At 41.9% G+C, this 21736-nt stretch overlaps 1 protein-coding gene across 1 annotated transcript in view; it reads right to left on the bottom strand.

The window, feature by feature from the left end:
• ROR2 (receptor tyrosine kinase like orphan receptor 2) overlaps nt 1-21736 on the bottom strand; it is a 197374-nt gene that overhangs the window by 15392 nt on the left and 160246 nt on the right. Inside the window, exons 3-4 of the mRNA XM_054588032.1 lie at nt 18147-18434; nt 17270-17300 (exon numbers count right to left, since the gene is read on the bottom strand). Of these exons, the coding sequence (XP_054444007.1) occupies nt 17270-17300; nt 18147-18434 (319 nt within the window). The remainder of the gene's footprint in view (nt 1-17269; nt 17301-18146; nt 18435-21736) is intronic.

Raw genomic sequence — 21736 nt, 5'->3', positions numbered from 1 at the left:
CAAGAGTGACAATTTCTTCTCTCTGCTTCAAGAATCAAGGAACAGGAAACCTATTACTTTACTGTGGGCTCCTCCCAGTGCTGGCTGCTAAGCAGGTGCCCACAGCATAAAAAGGGCAAGAGGGGTGCAGGGAAGACAGGCTGAGAAGGGGCTCAAAGCCATCTGGTCCACAGCTTACTCATCTCAGTGAGCTTCCAATCTGAATTTTAGAAAATGTCTCAAACACAAAGTAGTTGGAAAAGGATGTCTTTTGGGTTATGGAATTTTAAGAAAACAAATGGGAATTACTTTTTTAAAATAGATTTTATTTATTTATTTTTAGGGAGAGGGGAAGGAAGGGAAAAAGAGAGGGAGATAAACATCAGTGTGCGAGAGATCTATCGATAGGTTGCCTCTCACATGCCCCCAACTGGGGACCTGGCCCACAACCCAGGCATATGCCCTGACTGGGAATTGAACCTGCAACCTTTTGGTTCACAGGCCAGCACTCAATCCACTGAGCCACACCAGCCAGGGAGGAATTACTTTATATTTTCAAGCTGAGTTATGCTTTATCTTTACCTGGGATAGTGTGGGAACTCTGAAGAGTGACAGAGCTGAAGAAAATCTGTAAAACCAGTTACTCAAGAGATAAAAGAAATGTTCTGGGACAGAAGTAGCCATCTATAAATTCTTAAAGCCAAAAGTGAAATACACATTCACCAAATTAAGAACATTAATGTCAGAAAATTCAATTCTGGCAATCTCCTACATTCCTAATGCTGCAAGGCACTGATCCAAGGTCTAATGACAGAGATGAAAAAGAAACTTACAGACCAACAAGTTCATGGTCAAGGAGTGGGGAGAGAGAAAAAAACACAATAGGTTTTTATTTTAAAAAAATGGAAAAAGAGAAGGCTTCTTTCTCTGTTTTCTCTTTTTTTAAATAAAAAAGCAACACGAAAGGGAAAGGAAGTTGAGAGGAGAGGAAGTCATCATGTTGTGACAGAAAGTGCTTCTTCACAAGGGGCCAAAGAGATGGTGGGGCTGATTGCCAATCATCTCCTGAATTTGTACATGTTAAAAATAAAAATTTGCTTCAAGAAAAGCTTAGAAAATTCATGGATATAAATAATGAAGGACCTTTAAATAAATGTAAGTTTTCTTTGAGGCTGAAAAGTAATCAGTGTCAAAATTTAAATGTAGTTACATATTGTGTAGAAAATTAACATTTCCCCCATGGTTTTTGTTAAAAGTGGCAAAAACCATTTTGTAATTGTTCTTATAAAAGGGTCTGCCTGTAATAAATGAGTGGCTTCTTAGGTGAAGCAGAGGAAGGTATATCTCAGACTGGATGGTGTGGGGGTTGGGGAGGCCAGAGAATAAACTGAAATAAATCGCTTTAATAAAGCCTGAAGCTAAACTCAGTAAGTTTCAGGTGACCTGACCATGATCTAATAGGCTGCTGCAGCAAAACACTCTTCAGAGGAAGGCAACGAAATCTAAAGAAGCTAGAGTACAAACCACAATGTCCAGTATACAATAAAAAATGACCAGACATTAAAAAGCAGCGAAATATAACCCTTAGTCAAGAGAAACCAACCCAAAGCTGACTGAGATGTCAGATTGGGCAGACCAGGACTTTAAGGAACTCCAAGTCTGGGAAACAAAGCACAAAAGAAAGTATAATGAAGATATGAAGAGATGGAAACTATAAAGAATCAAAGGGAAGAAACGAAACACACAATCTCAAATAAAACATGGTATTAACAACAGATTGGATTAAGTCAGAAAAAAATAGGTAACCTGAAGCTCAATAGAAGATTTCCATACTGAAACAAAGAGACACAAGATTTATAGAAAATAAACAGACTCTCCCTGAGCTGTGGAAAAAAGCACAGGGGGGTCTAACTTATGTTCAATCAAGACCCCAGGAGAACTGGAGAGATGCAATGAATCAGGATAAACATTTTGAAGAAATGACAGCCAGTCCTGGCTGGTGTGGCTCAGTGGATTGAGTGCTGGTGGCCTGCAAACCAAAGGGTCTCAGGTTTGATTCCTGGTCAATACACATACCTGGGTTGCAGGCCAGGTCCCTGATTGGGGGTGTGCCAATCAATGTTTTTTTCTCACATTGCTGTTTCTCTCCTTCTTTTTCCCCCTCCCTTCCCATCTCTCTAAAAATAAATACATAAAATCTTTAAAAAAATAGCGAAAATTTTTTTTTCCAAATTTGATTAAAAAACAGTTACACATTGATCAAGGAGTGTCTGTGAAAAGCGAGCAACATAAATACAAAGGAAACCACATCGACTCACATCACAGTCAACTTGCTAAAAATCTAGGATAAATAGAAACAGGGGACATGACCCTTATCAGAAATAATGCAAAAACAAAACAGGGGAAAGATAGCTTCAATGCACTAGCAAAGGAAAATGGATTGTGAACTTGGAATTCCATATTCAGCAAAAACACCTTTCAAATGAAAGGGTCTATTAACCAAATTGACATAAATATGAATGCAACTAATATCAGAGATAATGAGAACAAGAATTGAGAGAACTAGAGGACAACTCAGACAAATCCACAATTATGGTTGGAAATTTTAACACCAGTCTCTTAGCAATTAATGGAACTAATTAAAAAAAAATAGTGAAGAAACAACAATGGAAAGAGTAATCACCCCCTTGACCTACTGGATATTTGTAGAACATACCCAACAAGCAGCACACATGTTTCAATGCACATGGCATGTTCACCCAGAAAGACCATATGCTTACCACAAAACAACTCACAAAGAGTTTAAAAGAATTGAAACCATAAATCTCTGATCACAAAGAAGTAAATCAGAAATCAATAACGGAAGATATTTAGAAACTCTTCAAATATTTGGAAATTGAATAGTACTCTTCCAGATAACCTTTGGGCTCAAAAAAGAAGTAACAAGGAAGATTAAATACAATTTTAATTGAAATGTGAAAATATAAATTACAAAAAATAAAAACAAGACAGCTGTAAATACTTAAATTAGATAAGGTTTTACACCTTAAGAATTAGAAAAGGAATGACAAATTAAATCTGAAGTAACTAGAAGAAAATACTACTGACAAGAGCAGAAATCAATAAAATAGAAAACAATAAAAAAATCAATATGGCCCAAAGTTGTTTCTGTAAAAAGTTAACAAAATGCTACCCCCTGGAAAAACTGATTTAAATAAAAGAGAAAATAAGGACTTCTGGTCAAGATGGAGGCATCGGTAGATTCACTTTGCCTCCTCACACAACAAAAGAAGGACAGCAACAAATTTAAAAACAAAAAATAAGCAGAGTGCCAAAAAAATCAAACTGTATGAAAGCCCCACAAACAAGGAGTTAAAGAAGAAACATTCATCCAGACTGGAAGGAGGGATGAGATGGGCACCTGGGGCAGAGAGGATGCATGGCAAAGCATTGGCTGGAGGACTGGGGTGGGCAAGAAAGCAGCTAGCAGTCCCACATTTATGTGCCAATAAAAGGGTAAGAACAGCTGGGGAGTGAGACAGACCAAGCAATCCAGGGTTCCAGTACAGGAAAAGAAAGTCTCAGAACGTCTGGCTTTAAAAATCTGTGGGGGAGATGGCAGTGGGAGAAACTATCAGCCTCTCGGGAGAGTTCACTGGAGAGCCCCGCAGGGTCCTAGAATGTACACAAACCCACCCACCTGGGAATCAGTACTAGAAGGGCCCAATCTACTTGTGGGTAGCAGGGGAAGTGACTGAAAGTTGGCTGAGAGCCAAGCAAGTAGCATTGTTCCCTCTTCAACTCCTCCCCCGCATACAAGCAACCTGGGTTGCCCCACCCTGGCAAATACCTAAGGCTCCGCCCCTTCCAACATAACAGGAGCACAAAGACAAAGAAATATGGCCCAAATGAAAGAGCCGATCAAAGCTCCAAAAATAAAACTAAGAGAAGAAGAGACAGCCAACCTATCAGATGCACCGTTTAAAACACTGGTAATCAGGATGCTCACAGAATTGGTTGAGTATGGTTGCAAAATAGAGGAGAAAGTTAAGGCTGAGCAAAGTGAAGGCTGAGCAAAGTGAAATAAAGAAAAATATAAAGGGAATCAACAGTAAAGAAGGAAACCAGGACTCAAATCAACGATTGGGAGCAGAGGGAAGAGATAAACATGCAACCAGAACAAAATGAAGAAACAAGAATTCCAAAAAATGAGGAGAGGCTTGAGAACCTCGGTGACAACTTTAAACATTCCAACATCCGAATAATAGGGGGGTGCCAGAAGAAGAAGAGGAAGACCAAGAAATTGAAAACGTATTTGAAAAAATAATGAAGGAGAATAAGCCAAAGAACTTATATGTATGACCTATGGACATGAGCTAAGGGGGTGGGGGATGCTGGGGGAGGGGTGGTGCTGGGGGGAGGGGAATAAAGGGGAGGAAAAAAAGGGACAACTGTAATAGCATAATCAATAAAACAACTATGTTTTTAAAAAGGGAAAAAAAGAAAAAGAGAAAATACATATTACCAATATCAGGAAAGCACAAGGGGGCATCACCAAAGACACTAAGAAATATTAAAAGATAATAAGAAGTATTATGAACAAACATTTAAACAGATCCAACAACTTCAAAAAAATGACAAGTTCCTTGAAAAACACAAATATCAAAATCAGTGCCAATACCAATAAAAACTCAGAATAGACCTAAATCTCCTACGTGAAGTTGTAATCACAAACCTTCCCATGATTAAAACCCAAGTCCAAATAATAGAAACTGGTGAATTCTGTTCGACATTTAAGGAATAAACATCAGAAATTTTACATAAATTCTTTCAGAAAATAAAGAGTAAAGGATACCTTCTAATTCGTTTTTGAGGCAAACATAACCTTGATAAAAATACCTGACAAGAATATCCTAAAAATATTACAGACCAATATGCCTCCAAATCAAACATGCAACATGCTCCACAAAACAAGAGCAAACTGGGCTCAGCAAAATAAAAAGACATTATGAAAATGGGTAATGGACCAACTGGGTTAACCCAGGGGCAAAAAGTTACTTTAATATTTAAAAACCAACTACTGAAAACACAGAGACAGATAACTATGTTATTTTCTCAGTTGAGACTAAAGCAACATGGTTAAGATTTTGTGCTGAGGGGTGAAAGATCTAAACAGCACAACTGGGACAATTAAAGAAACTGGAGAATGAATAGCAATTCAAAGACATATACCCCGAATTTGAAGCTGCAACTCTTCAAATTCAGATAAGGAAATATCATTGAATAGACACTGAAGTACTAAGCAACAAAGAAGTATAATGAATGCAACATATTCTCAAATGATGCAGAAAAAATAATTACAAATATGCACTGAGGAAATAATAAATAAAATACAGCAACCTGACAGCAACTGGTAAATCTGAGTAAAGAGCATATGAGGCTACTTATTACTATTTTTGTAACTTTTTAGTAGGTTTGAATTTATTTCAAAATCAAAAGTTAAAAAACATGCCAGTAGGCACTGTTGTAGAAATTGACAAACTGATTCTAGAATTTATATGCAAATACAAAAGTACTAGGATAGCCAAAACAATCATGAAGGAGAACAAGATTGATGGAGGATTTACACCACCTGATTGTAAGACTGACTATAATGTTACAATTATCCAGACAATGTGGTATTGGGGTTAAAAATAGATCAATAGAACATGGTAGAAAATTCCAAAGTAGACTCACACATATGGTCAACTGATTTTCAATAAAGGCCCTAAGGCATTCAAGGAAGACAGTACCTCTTCCCAAAAATGGTGCTTGAGCCCTAACTGGGTGGCTCAGTTGGTTGGAGTGTCATCCCCTATACCAAACGGTTAAGGGTTCAATTTCACATCAGGGCACATATCTAAGTTGCAAATTTTATCCCCATTCGGGGTACATAAGGGAGGTAACCAATTGATGTTTCTCTCTTGCATCAATGTCTCTCCCTCCCCACCTTCCTCTCTCTCTAAAATCAATAAACATATCCTCAGGCGAGGATTGAAAAAAACGGTGCTTGAACAACTGAATATTTGTATGGAATAAAATGAACTTAAACCCACAATTCACATTGTGCAAAATAACTGCTTTTGAGATGGCTCACAGGCCTAAACATAAACATTAAAATTATAACACAGGAGGAAACACAGGATATCTTTTTAGTGTTGAGGTAGATAAAGGCAAAATTTCTTAGACATGATGCATAAAAGAAAAAAAAAGATAAATCAGACTTTTACCAAAATTAGGTTTTCCTGCTCACTGAAAGACAGCATTAAGAAAATAAAAAGGCAAACCACAGGCTGGGAGAGAACATTTTATGTATATGACAAAGAAACTGTAATCAGAATATACAATATTGTATTCAGGATACGCAAATCCCAGAATGCAGTAGAAAGGCAAACAACACAGTAAAACTGGACAAAAGGCCTGACAAATACTTCACAAAGGTGTAGCCTGAAAAATGGTCCCATTTTTCGTGGAGGAAATATAAATTAAACTACCATGCATCATCACAACACAAAGACACTAGAATGGCTAACATTAAATGACTTGACATCAAATGTTGGTAAGAAAGTGGAACAACTGGAACTTTCATATATTGCTGGTGGCAGTGTAAATTGGAGAGATGACTTTGACAATTTTTTATACTTTATATGTACACTTACCTAGTGACCCAGCAATCCTACACCTAGAATTTATTCTAGAAAAATGGAAGTGTGTTCACAAAAATACTTGAACACAAATGTTCACAGCAGTTTTACTTACAATTGCTCTGAACTAGGAATCCAAGTGTCCATCAACAGGTGAATAAACACACAGTAGTATCTTCATATAACAGGATGTCATCAATAAATAGGAATAAACTACAGAAAGAATCTTTCAAATATGTTTTGTGAAAGAAGCCCTCTAAGAGAATTTAAGGAGCAGAGGCATTTTTAGTTTTTGTCTGTTTCATTTGTTGCTGTGTCCCCAATACCTTGAACAGAGACTGAAGGGACTGGCCTTCAATTTAAATTGGTTTAATGAATGATTTCCTCAAAAATCAAATACCATACTTTATACTGATTTATCTCTACTTCCAAAATGAAATACTCCTAGCATCCAATTATACCCATGTCAGATTAAATGTGGTAAAAATGTTCACCTGGTCCAACTGAACACACCCAACACCAACATTCATGTGATAAAAACCCAGTCAGCTGTACCTTTTAGAAACACTGACTTTTGCCATGGCCATCTATAAAGACAGGATTGCACAAGGCACCAGAGGTAGAGACATACTGATTCTGATGTGACCAGTCCACTGGGAAGTAATGGTATTCTCTTCCACCATGCTTAGGGGGCTGGTCTGCTACTGGGGAAATTTTGGAAGGCTGGTATTTCCTTGGGTGACTTTGGAGGTCAGTGTGTAAAAATCTCTCTCATCTATACATAATAGGGCTTAATAGTACCTGGGCTCAGGTGAATGCAAAAAGACTTACTGGGGGCATTAAAGGTGTTACTACACGTCAAGCACTAATGTTGTCATTATTGCTTAAGTGCAAGCATTTTCATTTGTGTTGCTACATGGTCTAAATTAAGGAGAGTGTATATTCTCTACTTTACAATGCTTGCCTGCTTAGTCACTCATTGCCTGTATCACATAACCTTAAAAGGATTAAGCTTCTATCTTTTATTCAGGTTCTATATTATGGAATTAAAAGAAATTTATTACATTTTTCAGGAAGTAAAACTTTTCATAACAAGAAATCATAGAGAACAAAATTAGGTTTTCTTCTCTCCTCCTTTCACCTTAATTTGAAGAGGTTGGTGGTTTAAGGGCTTTAACATCAAGTTAGTTTACTTACCAACAGTGAGGCAGCTTGGTTTCTCCTGAGTCATTTTTAATTACTGGCGTATTAGTTGGCAGTTTCAAGGTTTGTTTGTTTGTTTTTTTTAATTTTTCAAACAGTGCTGTTTTCCTGTAATCAGGATAAAATTTCAACTAGATTTATGACAAATTCCCCCAAAATAGCCACGGAAGGAGTGTGAGGTGGAAGATGACTAAGTTCTTTGAGACATGCAAAATTGCCTTTGAGACATCTGCCTAGAGACACCATTCTGCAGCTGTATTTGGGGGCCTGGAGGCGATATGTATCAGACCTGGAAATGGGATTCTAGGGCCATGACCACTCGGGTGGAGAAGGACTGAAGCCTTGGAACTGCTATAGTATGCGAAGTAAAAAAATTAGAGGGCTCAGAACTCAGCCCTAAGGAAGGTGATTTCCCAGAGGTCGACAGTTCACATAACTTTTTAACTGTCCAAAAGAGCAATACACTTCTTTCAAGTAGTTGTTTGTTGAGGCACATTATGTGTGCAAACATCCGTGGGCCATGAGGTTGTCCCAGGACAGCACTGTAGGCAACAGGAAAGTCTGATGCTCGAGCTTCAGGGAGCTTACCCTGCCCTTCAGTATACTGCCCCACCCCACTCCACCACCCACCTCCATGCCAGCAGGCCATCCTGCCAGTGTATGTAGGGGTCTATAATCGTGAAAATGAACCACTTTTTAGAAGAGCAGATAAATATGAAACCCACTATGATATATGAGACACACACCCTCACGTTAATCCCCTAGCATTATCAAAATGCTACCTGAGTAAGCTATAATAATCCTGTCTTTGAGCCTGCATTTGTAGGGAAACAGCCTCTTCTTAAAGCTTTTGTTCTCCACATATAAACGCTCCTTACCTCACCCCCTATAAATGGGCAAAAGAAAAAACTATTGTAAATGGTAGTAATTCCTTTAACCTTTGTGGATGTCCATCCTCCATCTCCCTCAACACACACAAACTGATGTGCACGTTACCAATGTCTACGTGTGTGGACATGTGAGGCAACACCAGGAAGGAGGGCAATCAGCTTGGAGGGGTGAGTCACCATAACCTCTCCTGTTCGAGTTTCAGAACATACAGCAGTGTGTCCCGAAGTTGAGTTACAGCACACAGGATCAACCAATGCTATGTTATTATTCACAGTACACCTTTCCATTTGCAGGTACAGGATATACCACTAGACCAACCTTTAACTGCTGTGTATTTCCTCGGGAAATGACCCAAGAGCAGAGTCACAGCATAGGAAAAGCTGCTGATATTCCACTGACAAAAACATGGAACTTATGAATGATTCTGTTTTAAGCCGACTGATTTTCCCTTTCTGTCTTTGTTATGGGTAACTTCCAGAGACATCATAGAGGAGATGGCGGTTAGTCCACTGAAACACAGTCACAGCCACTGTGAGGCAGGAAACAGCACAGGAAGAACTCTGAGACTGCGCTGCTGTTACTGGCCAGCGTCTAGCATCCTGGTTGCCAGGAAACGCCTTTCATCATTTAGGTGGACTGAAGTAAACCAATGCAGGAAGGGGGAGAAAGACAGGTCTCGTCTGCTAAGTCAGCAGTCCTGAGCCTGGTCTGACACTATTGCCAGGTATTCCAACATCACAAGAAACACTATGTTAGCAAGGAAGGAGGGAAGTCCTTGACATTCTATGTAGCATTTCCACTATTCTAGGAGAGAAAGCCTTGAAACTGTGCTTTCATCCCAAGGCCTGAAATGTGGGAGGGGGTCCACAGTGCCCCAAGAGCAGCCCATAAATAACTTTGGGTAATTGCCCCAACTTTAATTAACAGCTTCCTGTCACGTATCTGTTTTACAACAAGATGAACAAATAGAGTCTGGAGCAAGATAAGGATTTGGGCTAACAGACCTTCGCACATATCTAAGCTTGGGTAGTCACATCCCCCTAGGAAAGCTGGCACCACACTTACCAGTTAATCAATATGTAACATTTCTACTTCCATCCCACCAACTGTGTAAGTCCCCACAACAAAGGACTCGCTCTCTTGGTGCACTGGGCCCTCTGGGTGCTCTGGGCGCTCTGGCCTCAGGCCTCCCGGAGGCTTGCCACCCCAGCCTTCAGCTGTTCTTTCTTTTGTCTGCTTTGCCCTGAACCTCTGCCTTTCACCGCTCCCCCCAACCCCCATCTTAGCTACTAGAGGCCTGTTCTCTTCCATGGGAATGGGTCACTAATAAACTCTGGTTGCATGCACATAGATTTGTTGATATGTAATTCTTTACATGCATCAGCAAGAAGAACCAGGTCTCCCCCATCAACAAATGGAGAGAAAAAAAATCATGGCATCAGAAAGCCAACTACCAATGGCCTGGTGCCTCGGTCTACAACGTATCTGGCAAAATGTCATGTGCCAGCATAAAGTTAGCAGGTTAGTGCAGTCACTGAAGAATAACTCACCTGACCTAGTGCAGTCAGTCTGGAATGGTGAAGTGACTCAACGGGAACTCTATTATGTAACATGATAGTGATATATCAAAAGGAGAAAAGCTACTATATCTGAAAAAATGCAAAAAAGAAGTTTGATTTTTTTTTCACCCTATATCTGAAAAAAATGCAAAATCGAACTTTTATGCAATTTCAATGAAAATACAAACTGATAAAATTCATATGGGAGAATAAAAGACAATGGTCAAGATAATTAGAAAAATGACATAGTAACAACGTAGCTATACTAGTCAGGTCGGGCTGTCCTAACAAATAGTAGACATGGGGTGACTTAAACAACAGATACTGATTTCTCAACAGTTCTGGAGGCTGAGAAGTTCAGTATCAACTTCTGGTCTATTCAGTTCCTTGATCTCAAGTGGCCACCTTCTTGCTGTGCCCTCACTTGGTGGAGAGAGAGCTCTGATGTTTCTTCCTCTTATTATAAGGACACCATTCCTATAAGATCAGGGACCCACCCTTATGACCTAAATCATTTAACCTAATTATCTCCTTAAAGGCCCTATCTCTAATAGTCCCATGGCGGGGGGCGGGGGGTAAGGTTATGGCTTCAAAACGTGAATTTGGGGTAGCAACAATTCAGTCCATAGTAGTAGGTAAGGCTATTTGTGTATACAGGGCATTGCAAAAGTCAGCTGGCACTTGTGAGTACACAAAACAGATTATTCTTGTTTTATTATTTATCAATTATTATATAGATATTGTGGTATTACTCCAGGTACAGAAGCTACTGGATGAAAATAGAGCACATCGAAGCAGATCTGCATGTACAGAAATTTCACATGACAGAGGTCACAATAAGTTTACTGATTACAGATGAGGGTAGTCATTAGATGGTGTCCAAGGCACTAGGCCCGTGATTTTCATCTGGTGTGCTGCCTGAATTAAGGGTCTGGGAATAAAGCAGAGGGGGCCCATGGCCTGGGTGGAAGCTCAGTGCCAGCCTGCGAGATGCTAGTGTTGGGGCCCAGTGGCTGCAACTGCAGCTGTAGTGCTGCAGGTGTCAGTGATGCCTGGGACGGGGCTGTGCAGGGGCAGTTGGGGGAGGGGTCTGGTGCAGAGCTAGGACCATAGTAGGGCAGTGCAGCTGCTGCAGATCATGGTGTTAGGGGACATGAAATGAGGCAAATGGTGCTGCTACAGATGATCGCCAAGGACATCTGCCTCCAAAGTTATGTCCCCACTGTCTGTCCCCTGACGTATCCTGATTCAGATGCTGTGCTCACCTGCTTTCACATTACCCAACCAGAAACAATGGACAGTGTCCTCAATAAGTGGCAAGGGAGAAGTCTTGCCAAGGCTGTGCTGATTGGCTGCAAACTGGGACATGTGGACCAACCTGGTCATACTGAGGGAGCTCTCCAAGCAGCGCCTTATCTCTGTTACATATGAGCAGGGCACTGTACTAACCAAGCAGGTAGGGCCTTGTCCTTTGTGGAGTGCTCCTCCCGGTGCTCTGAGTGAAGGATCAAGGACATCTTTCACGTGGCCACAGTGGCCTCCCTTGGCTGTGGCCATTGGCAGCTGTGCTGTACTAACTCACACAGGGACTGCAGCGATCCGCTCTGCTGGCAGGATGGCCAGACTGGGAGAACGGAAACAAAGACAAGATACACAAGGATGGAGCCAAGAGTTGCAGCCTCACATGAAGAGCCAGAGAGAGGCAGAGTGCCAGGAGGTGTGATGAAGGGCACAACTGTTCCCTTGCTTGCATGTTGCCTTCCTGACCTCCTGAACCTGGGACTTCAGGGCAGGCTAAGTGAGCAGGTCTCCTAGGCAAGGGACCCAGAGACAGAGAGTGGCACCGTTCCACATATCTTCATCCCCTTCCTCTCTACATGAAGTTGAGGGAGCTAGCAGGGCAGACACCTGGGTCACAAGCTGGGATAGGCCAGGGCGGCTGGGGAAGCTGGCATCACGCAGTGACCTGGGTTGAGCCTCAGTATGTAACGGGTGCCTTCCCTTCCTTCCCCAAGCCCCCATACCCTGGTCCTGGCTTCCATCCCTAAGAAAATAGCTATTCCATCACCCTTCCTCTTCCTCTCCTCTCACTTCTACAGCAGTTCTTACTCACCCTAACCTCCAGGCAACAAGCACTAAATTAAAAAGCAGGTTGAGAAGCCCCTCCACCCTTTTGTCCACCAGTCTTAACTCCTCCCTCTCTTCCTCCAACAGTCCTCAAATAAAGCCTATGCCCTTGGGGGAAAAACTTTTTTTTAACACATGCAATATCTGACTATTTAGCCAGGGGCACTAACCTCTTTTCCCTTAGATTGTCAAATAAAAAAAAAAAAAAAGCCAATACAATAGCCATCCAGTTTGAATGAATCAAAACTAAACCTTTTTTGGGGTCAGATTGGTAAAAAATGTAATATATTTTTTGGTGTGCCACAGAATGTTGGTAATTAGTTTATGTGTGCCGTGAAATGAAGAATGTTGGAAATCACTGCATTAGGCCATTGATATGGAAACATATTACAGAACCCCATATTATACCAGCATAAAATCAATTCCAGACAGAGTAAAAACTATATGAAAAGGATATCTAAAATACATTTTAAAACTCTTGTAAATCAGTAAGGAAAATCCAAACATTTTAATGAAATATGAACAAAATACAGTCCATTCTGGTTATCTGTAGTAGTAGTTTTCCATAATCACTTAAACATCAAATTAACAAATACTAAGCCATTGCTCCTTATGGAAAAATAGAGTTTACTGTATGTGGTCATCACATTTTCATTAACCAATCAATATATAACCTTGTTTTACATGTGTTTCTGTTCCTGTTTTACTAGCACCAAGCTCAGAAGAGAAGCTCACCTAACACTCATTTCCTCCAAGAGACACACCCCAGCTTCCTCACTAAGGATTGCCAAGCAGCACGGCCACGCTGTGCCTGAGCCATTCAGCAGCAAAATCACCAACAAAAAGCATACAATGGAAACAGACCTCAAAAAGGACACCTGTGGGCAGCAGGAGGGCTCAAACAAGAAGGCACATCTCAGCTGGGACCACGTGCCTTGGGTGACAGGTCTGTACACGTCCACAAGTGACTGTGAAAACATCCTGAGTATTAATTTTGGAGTTACAAAGAAATTTCAGTGAGGAACAGAATTTGCAGGTATGAAATCCTCAAACAAGGAGCATAAACTGTACATGGGCAGGCAGTTTAATGTTTATTAAACCAACAAAAATTATGTTCAACTTCACTATTCACTGGTCAGATCTAATGTAAAATTACTATAAGTTACTGTTGGCAAAATTTGAAGTTCTGATAATACCACGTGTTGGAAAACATGGGGAAATGAGAATTTGTGGTATGCTGGGGGGACTGCGGATTCCTTGGACACTTGGGAGGGCAATCTGGTGGAGGTGGGAGGTTTGCCTGCAATTCCAGGCCCAGCTCTCTACCACAAGAGGGCTCTCGGCCACAGGGACAAGGAGGCACAGACAGATGTTCACATTAAGACAGTCTGTGTCCGGGGAGACTACTGCCTTTCACTCTCAGGCACATGGACAATTAAAGGGGGACTGACTCACACAATGGAATGCTGTAAGTTTGTTAAAATGAATACAACCTACATGTATTTACATGAACTGCCAAACTGGAAAACCCTCCTTAACAACCTCCAAAAAAATGTCCTTACATGCTATTTACAAGTGACCTATGTAAAACAGAACACACAAAAAGGATGGGGAAAAAAGTGGAAAAGGAATAGTAAAAAGAGGTTTGTAGCAAATGCCAATGAAGAGATAGCCAGCGCAGCAATATTATTATCCACAAACAAAACCGGAAAAAACATTAATGGGGACTTCAAAACAAAACAAACAAAAGTTGTACAGCCTCAAACTTAGATGCATTTAAGAACATACACAGAGATTTTAAAGAAAAGAAAATTGATAGAAACTGGAAACTCCAGATTAAGTATGTAATCCGTGTAGACAAAAAAACAAACAAACAAACAAAAAAAAAACCAGACATTTTTAATAACACACTTAATATATGAATCAAGATATGTGTGGCCCCACCAGAAAACACTATTTGTTGAAACAACAGGACATAGTCACAAAAACTGACCATATCTAATTGGTCACAAAGAAAACCTTACCAAATTATCAAAAGTAAAATATATCCCAAATTCACTGATAATAATGCAACAACAACAACAAAAAAAAAAAATCAGAAAAAATAAAAGCTTATGTGCATGTGACTGGAGGTGGAAGAGAAAGATATAGCCAAAATGGCATTCAAAGAAAACTTTATAATTTTAAACGTATTTGTTTGAAAATTTAAAATAACTAATAAATATTATTTTAAGACAGTAGTATGACATAAAGGTCACTTGAGTTAAACCTTACATATAATGAAATGCACAAATCCTAAGCATTCCACGAATAATACACATTGGAAAGGTTCAAGATAAAAAGATCAACCAGCAAATGCTGGTGAATGTGTGCAGTGACCAAAGCGCTCCCATCCCCTCAGAGGAAGGTCAGGTATTTCTTACAAAACTCAACATACACAGACCCTATAAGCCAGCAATCCTACCCCTAGGTATTTACCTAGCAGAAATGAAAATAGATGTCCACAAAACGTGTGTATGAGAAATCCATCACAGTTTATTCATAATAGTGAAAAGATGCGGTCTGCTCAGGAGCCCATCAACAGGACCATGGATTCACTGACGGGCACAGTCACACAATGGAACACTATTTAGCAGTGAAACCAGTGACCTACTGATACATGTACAACATGGGTGAATCTCAAAGACAATGCCAAATGAAGGAAGCCAAGCTTAGTGGCTATGTGCTGTAGAGTTTCATGCCTATGAGGTTCTAAAACCCCTAAAACTAGTCCACAGTAGAAAAAAAATCAGAACAGTGGTTGCCAGGGGAAGGGGGAAGTGGACTAGGAGGTTTCCTGATATAACTTTCTAGAGTGAGAGGAATGTTCTGTGCCTAGATAGGGGTTTGGACTACAGAGGGTTTTGCATTTGTTGGACCTTATTTATGGAATAGTGAAGATCTGTACTTTTCAATGTATGTAAGTTAACTCAAAAAGAGACAAGAATGTACAGATATTGAACTCTTGTTAATGATTTCCATGCTGAAAAATTTCAGGGTGAGTGTACAAAAATCTGCAACTTATGAAATTAATTAAAAGAAATAAGACAGGATGGAGAAGGATGGAGATGGATGGAAAGAGACAAAATTAGCACAGTGTAGTTAATGTAAACACTACATAGGGTCTAGGTTGGTAGGGAACTTCTTTCTACTTTTCCATGTTTGAAATTTTTCATAGTAAGTTTTAGGAAAAAAGACTATCTTAAAGCATGAAGAAAGTGGTCCTTGGCAATTCAATTAAATATTAATTTCCAAAATTTATCTAAAAATTCATTGCAATTCCAATCAAAATACCCTCAGAATATATCAAGAGAATTAAGGTGTTCTTTAATAAGACACATGAGAACCCATATAATTATTGACAAATGACAGAAAATTTAAATGTCTGTTATCAAGAAGACACATAATTATTAAGTCATTAAGAAACTATATAAGGGCAATGGGCAAGAGACAGCTGGCAAAGAGAAATCATAAGTGCCAGGAAACGTTTATGTTCAGCAAGCCTCAGAGGTGACGGGGAACGGGGAGCAAGGCCGTCAGTACAGCTCTGCTCCTTCAGAGCAGCGAAATGAACAGATCTGGAGATCACTTTGGAGACAAGGAGAAATAGGCAGGGAAGCCACGCCCGTGTGTGCTCCTTCAGGCTCTACTCTTCAGAATCCCCCTTGAGAAACTGTCCACCAGTCCCGGGTCACAGACCAAGAGGCCACAGAGGGCACAGGAGCCACAGAAATTCCTGACAATGCAAGAAGAGTCACTCACTCGGGGGACAGAGAGAAAGACAATTCAGGAAATTTTAAATGTACTGATGCTGTTAGTCAAACATGTTGAGTATATCATTTATATTTAAAAAAAATGAGTAAAAGTGAGATGCAGTAGCTCTCAAAGCTGAGAAAGGCCTGGCTCTGGCCCATCCATGTGACAGTGCAGTGCATGAATGATTGTTAAGGAGAAATGCCTCAGCACATTTGCTGAACACAGAATGTTCCCAAAAATCTGCCTTGTGCAAGAGGTGCCTGCTGTGTGCTTGGAGGGCCCTGCCCCGCCCCGCCTTGTGCCCCAGCGGCCAGGGGGACAGGGATGTGCAAACACTGTTCAGCGCACCAACACAGCACCCATGTCACTTTAGAACACTGGAGCTGAAGCTCTGACCCTCTACCTGGGTAGAGATATGAGGTATACGCCTGGGTAGGATATGAGGAATCCAACCGCCACTGCAACCTCAAACACAAGTGCTGAAGAGTAATTCTCAGGCACATGATTAGAATGTGTCAGGTTCAGTGGGGAATCTTCCCACAATGGATGGGCATGTTGGAAAGACGGGACCAGGAACAGAGGCCCGAGTTCATAGCTCAAGGAAGACCCTGAGCCAGGCTCAGAGCGTCAGCTTCCCTATGGCTGAAGTGGGTCTAAGAGTCTGCCTATGGCTGTGGGTGGTGCTGGGACTTCAGGGACTGCTTCCCTGGCTTCAAATGTGCTTGGATACCAAGTCCTGGTGTCCCTGGCAAACTAGTCTGTGTATTGATACTTCTCCCAGGTGCCTGCCTGGAAGGTCACGATAGATGAGAGGCACTATCAATGTCTGCTGTCATGACATTTTCCTTAACACTAGCTGGAAAATATAATGGTTTTCCAGCCCACAGCAAACGCATTGCCATCCTGTTGTGAAGCGCAGCCAACTTCCAGCAAATTTGGCAAAGACATGTGTGCTGGATTTAAAACCTGGATTCTTACATAACGGAAACCCTCAGGGAATGAGAAAGTGGTTTGAGGAAAACAGATACTTACTGAAAATTATGATTTGGGCTATGTGTGGGACCTAAAAAGAAAATTAAAGGACATGTTATTAATACTTCATGATTTGGAACCAAACTTTTTTCCAATACAGTCGATGGTGAAGGCGGCCACAGCCCAGGGCATTCCTTCAGGGTAAGCTGTCCTCGGCCGGGCTCTGCCAGGGACAGGGAAACCCCAGAGCATGGAGGGGCTCTCTCTGTTTAGGCAGAAACATTTGGACATATTATTGGAATTTTTCTCTTTTTCTCTCCTCATTTAACCTTGATTCACAAGACCTATCTTACCAATCGGTGACATAGTGGCCTGAGGTTTTTGTGACAGGCTGGAGCATTTCAGGGACCTTCTCACAACTGGGATGAAAGGGGGACACATGCCTTCCAGCCATTTAACCAGCACAAGAATAGAGAACTGTCATCATGCTGGCTGTCCGCCCCGCCTCTCAGCTGGGCCAGGTGTCAGTGGGGTAGGTAGTTATTTGGGCCTATGGAGCCTCCCAGGCTGTGTGCAGCAGGGTGACTTTGTGACATACGACCTGCCCGCTAAATCTTACAGCTCACCTTTGTGCCTGGGATTATGTTCTGCATCTGTTGTGTCCATTTATGCCCCTCTTCTTACTAGCTGAATGGGAAGCAGGGGACTCTGGGCCTTGTGCACAACAGGGAAGGCCCTGGGGAACAGCTTTATTCATTTCCTCTCTGCTTGGGGCGGCGCGGGGCGGGGGGGGGGGGGGTGGGGGTGGGGTGTGTGTGTGTGTGTGCGCGCGCGCGCGCATGCATGTATGCAATTTCAAACAGCAAGTTAATCTCCCACTCAGTGGCTGTGAAGCTAGCTCCCTAGTTGGAAATAGGCCCAGACTGTCCCCACTCACCAAGTCGCACAAACAAGACGCCAGTGGCAGTTATGGTTTTCATCCCGTTGGTGGCCACACACTGGTAGTAGCCGGTGTCTGTTGTATCTAGGTCCTGGATGCGCAGCCGAGAGCCATAATCCGTCTTCCGGATGATGACACGCCGGGGCTCCTGCACGACCGGGGCGTCATTCTTCAGCCATCGCACGCTGGGGGGTGGATTGCCAGCCACCTTGCAGTGCAGAATTGCAGTCTGGCCTTGGACTATAGTGATATTGTTCACTGGCTCCAGAAAGTTCAGAAAGTAACCTGCAAAGGAGAGTGTCACATAAGGGCAAACGTCAGCAGGGGGAGGTGGAGAGGGCCGCCTGGACTCCTGGGAGCTGCTGGGGGAGGTTTCAATTTCTCTCATACATGCTGTCCAGTCCCATTATCGATGGTAACTGTGTTCTCGAAGGTTGCAAGAACACTGAGTTAGGGACTACGGAACCACTGCTGTTGGTCAGAGCATTTTCATCAACCAAACAATACCTAACCTTGCTTATGTGTGTTTCTGTGTAAAGGCACCTTATTTTTTATATATTGTTGATTCACTGACATCATGCTCACAGCCAACAGTGCTGGAACTCCTGCCTGAAGGATTCATATCCAGCTCAAGTGTTTTCTCTACAAGGTACATCACAGCCCTCTGTACTTGGGAACACCAGACACACTTCAGCACCAATATCAGGCATTTTAGCCAGTGAAATCACCAACAAAATGTGAAATCACAGGACTACAGACTATGGAAAGGACACTTGTCCCAGGTATGAGCTGAAACAAGGCAGGCAGAGTGTCACGTACTTCAACCTCAGCAGCAAGTGCACACGGCTGGAAATTCAAACTCCCCACTCTGCGCATGCCTGCGAATGAATCCCATATGTGCATGAGGGTGGATATGGGATTACAAACACAGTTTAGGCAGTAGGCAGACTCACTAAGATGAAATCCAAAAATAATGAGGATTGACTATACTTCTCATTTTTAAGCTCTAAATCTAACCTAACCTCACTAATTTATTATGTAAATTAGTGCTCAGAAAAATCCATCCTCCCTCCTGCCCCTCCAGTGATGAGCTTGTGTCTGAGAGATGTCCTCCAACACAGGCTCTTCATTGGCCTAATCAGAACAAGAATGACAAGGCTGAGTGGTGCTGACGTCCCACTGCATCTGGGTCAAAAGCAGAAAGAAGCCGTCCAGGGCTCACATGGTACAGGGAACCCAGAAAACAGAGTGAGCAGGGCTGGAAACGCAGCCCTGGGCTCAGCTGCAACCTATGCCATGGGTACAAAAGGAAGTGAGGCAGACAGTGGAGGAAAGGGGGGGGGTGTGTACTGTATGTGTGTGCTTGTGTGTTTGCGGTGTAGGTAAGGGGTTACTCTCTCTTGAGATAAACACGCATGTTAAAATTCTGTAACACATATGAAGAACAAACAAGGCTAGACAGACAAGACCATCAATCATCACGAGAAGCACTCACTTCAGAGTTCAAAACTGAGATAGCTCAATCTGAAAATTAGTATAAAACAGATTCGTGTTCTGAATGTTCTGGCTTGATTTCTGATTGGTCCCTAGTTCTTTAAAAAAAAAAAAGTTGAAAGATTGAAAGATGGCATATCTCTGTTATTACTGATTTAACTGGATAGAAAATTACAGGATTTCTAGTAGACTCTTCGGGTAAGTTTCACAGTATGGGTGATGGCCCCCCTCCACAGTGGGTGGGTGGTTGGAAGTAGCTGAGGGGGTGAGAGGCTGTGGGTTTCAAGATAAAAGGACAGTTTTCCTTCCTAAGGAAGACTGGACAGATCTCTGTCTGGAGAGGTGCTATCAATTCACACTGCTTATTATTTATGATTATTATGTTAATAAATAATATCATTAGGTCCCATCTTGTTTCCTTCCAGGTCAACCCTTTTCTCAATGCACTGAACTAAGATGTCGAAGAGATTTTTATGGATGACACAAAGCTGGAAGGTAATTGAAAGTTCAATGACAACACCCTGAAAAGATGTTCCAAGTCAAGTAGGGTGATATTCTGAATGAATGCTCTTCATTAACTCAACCGCACCAGCTCAACTGGGGAAGACTTGCATGCCTGAGGTTCCTGCACCAGACCCTGTATCTTTGAACACAATATCCACTTTGATTTGGCAGTTTCAAGCAGTTACTCTCACAGAGTATGGCAAACACATGGTTGCACTGTGTTCTGGCCAGAGTCCCCCCTTAATCAGGGTTTCATATGAAGTACTTTCAAGTTGCTCAATATTCAAATGCTTCATTAAGGTCTTTTTAACATTAAAGGCACACTAGGGAATGTAAAATAGTCAGCAGTGTAATTTAAAATAGCAAATGACATATTACAGTCACAACAATCTCTTCCTCTTGGCATTAAGTTTAGTTTTAATTCTTACTGGTACACGTGGCTTCCTAGCAGACACATGCAATGCTTCAGGTAAAGGGAGGGTATTAGGGTCTGTGTCTCTGAGCTGACTAGCAAAATCTGAAAGGAGTTCTGAGGGGTTCTCTGGGCCAGGACACAGGGGTCTCTGTTAACTGTCATCTCATCAATTTGGGGGCTGGCTCCAGAGTTACTCTGTCACCACCTCCCTCCATTTTTAGGGCATCTGCATACGTCAACGTGGGACATCTCCACTTATCAGTTAAATATCTTGAAAAGTACAGAAGCATTCTCCTTCAACATGGAAGAGGCATTTGTCTAGAAAGAGAAAGGAAGGGGAGTGGTCAGAGAAGAAAGCAAAGGATCTGTACCACTTAGAAGGGAACCTTGGGGGAAATTGAGACTGTCCAATTACAGTAAATACACCCTCAGTATCTACTTCTCTGTGAGAAGACGTCTTTTTACATGAGAAGGGTATGGAAATATGGACTTCTTCAATGTTCCCCTTGTTCCCTGTAACAGCTTCTTCAACACCCCTAATTGACAAATTGGCAACTGTTAAAACTGAGACTTTCAGTGTCCCCACCAAAGCTCCTTTTTGAGAGGTGTAGACAAGGAGGACTTCCTCTTGCCTGCTGTGCCCTCCACTTGGGCACAGAGCCTGGGGTCAACCTGACTCAACATTGTAAACCCTGCTCCAAAGGGCTGAGGAGAAAGATGCTGTAGTTCCAGTGAACCCAAGCCATCTAAGAATGAACTTAAAGCAGACCAGACAACACTGGGAAGAGGCAGCCCTGGAGGGGACAGCCAGGACTGGAAAGCACAGTCCTCAATGGCCAGCACCTATCCCTGGGGTGGCTCTAGATGCAATGACATAGAGGAGGCGACCCCCGCTGGGAATGGACAAGACAGAAACTCCATGGACGGCACCCATGTTCCAATGTGGGCTTTGAATCAACCTCCCTCATGTTCTACTGGACGCTCAGAGAGACCAAAACCATAGGTCAATATGACAACTTCATAAATTCATTGCTTCTGCCCTAGATAGGTCAGTAAAACCGAGACTTTAGGAAGAAAGTAGGAAGACAGATAATAAAGAAAAGCTAACTTATATCCATGCTATCTTGCTTCTGGAACTTTCTCTGCCATTCCCTCACTTTACCCCACTGGAAGG

The sequence above is a fragment of the Pteronotus mesoamericanus genome, unplaced genomic scaffold, assembly GCF_021234165.1.
Source record: "Pteronotus mesoamericanus isolate MK-2021 breed Mesoamerican mustached bat unplaced genomic scaffold, CSHL_Meso_final scaffold_125, whole genome shotgun sequence".
NCBI lineage: Eukaryota > Metazoa > Chordata > Mammalia > Chiroptera > Mormoopidae > Pteronotus > Pteronotus mesoamericanus.
This window is presented reverse-complemented; position numbering and strand designations above follow the sequence as displayed.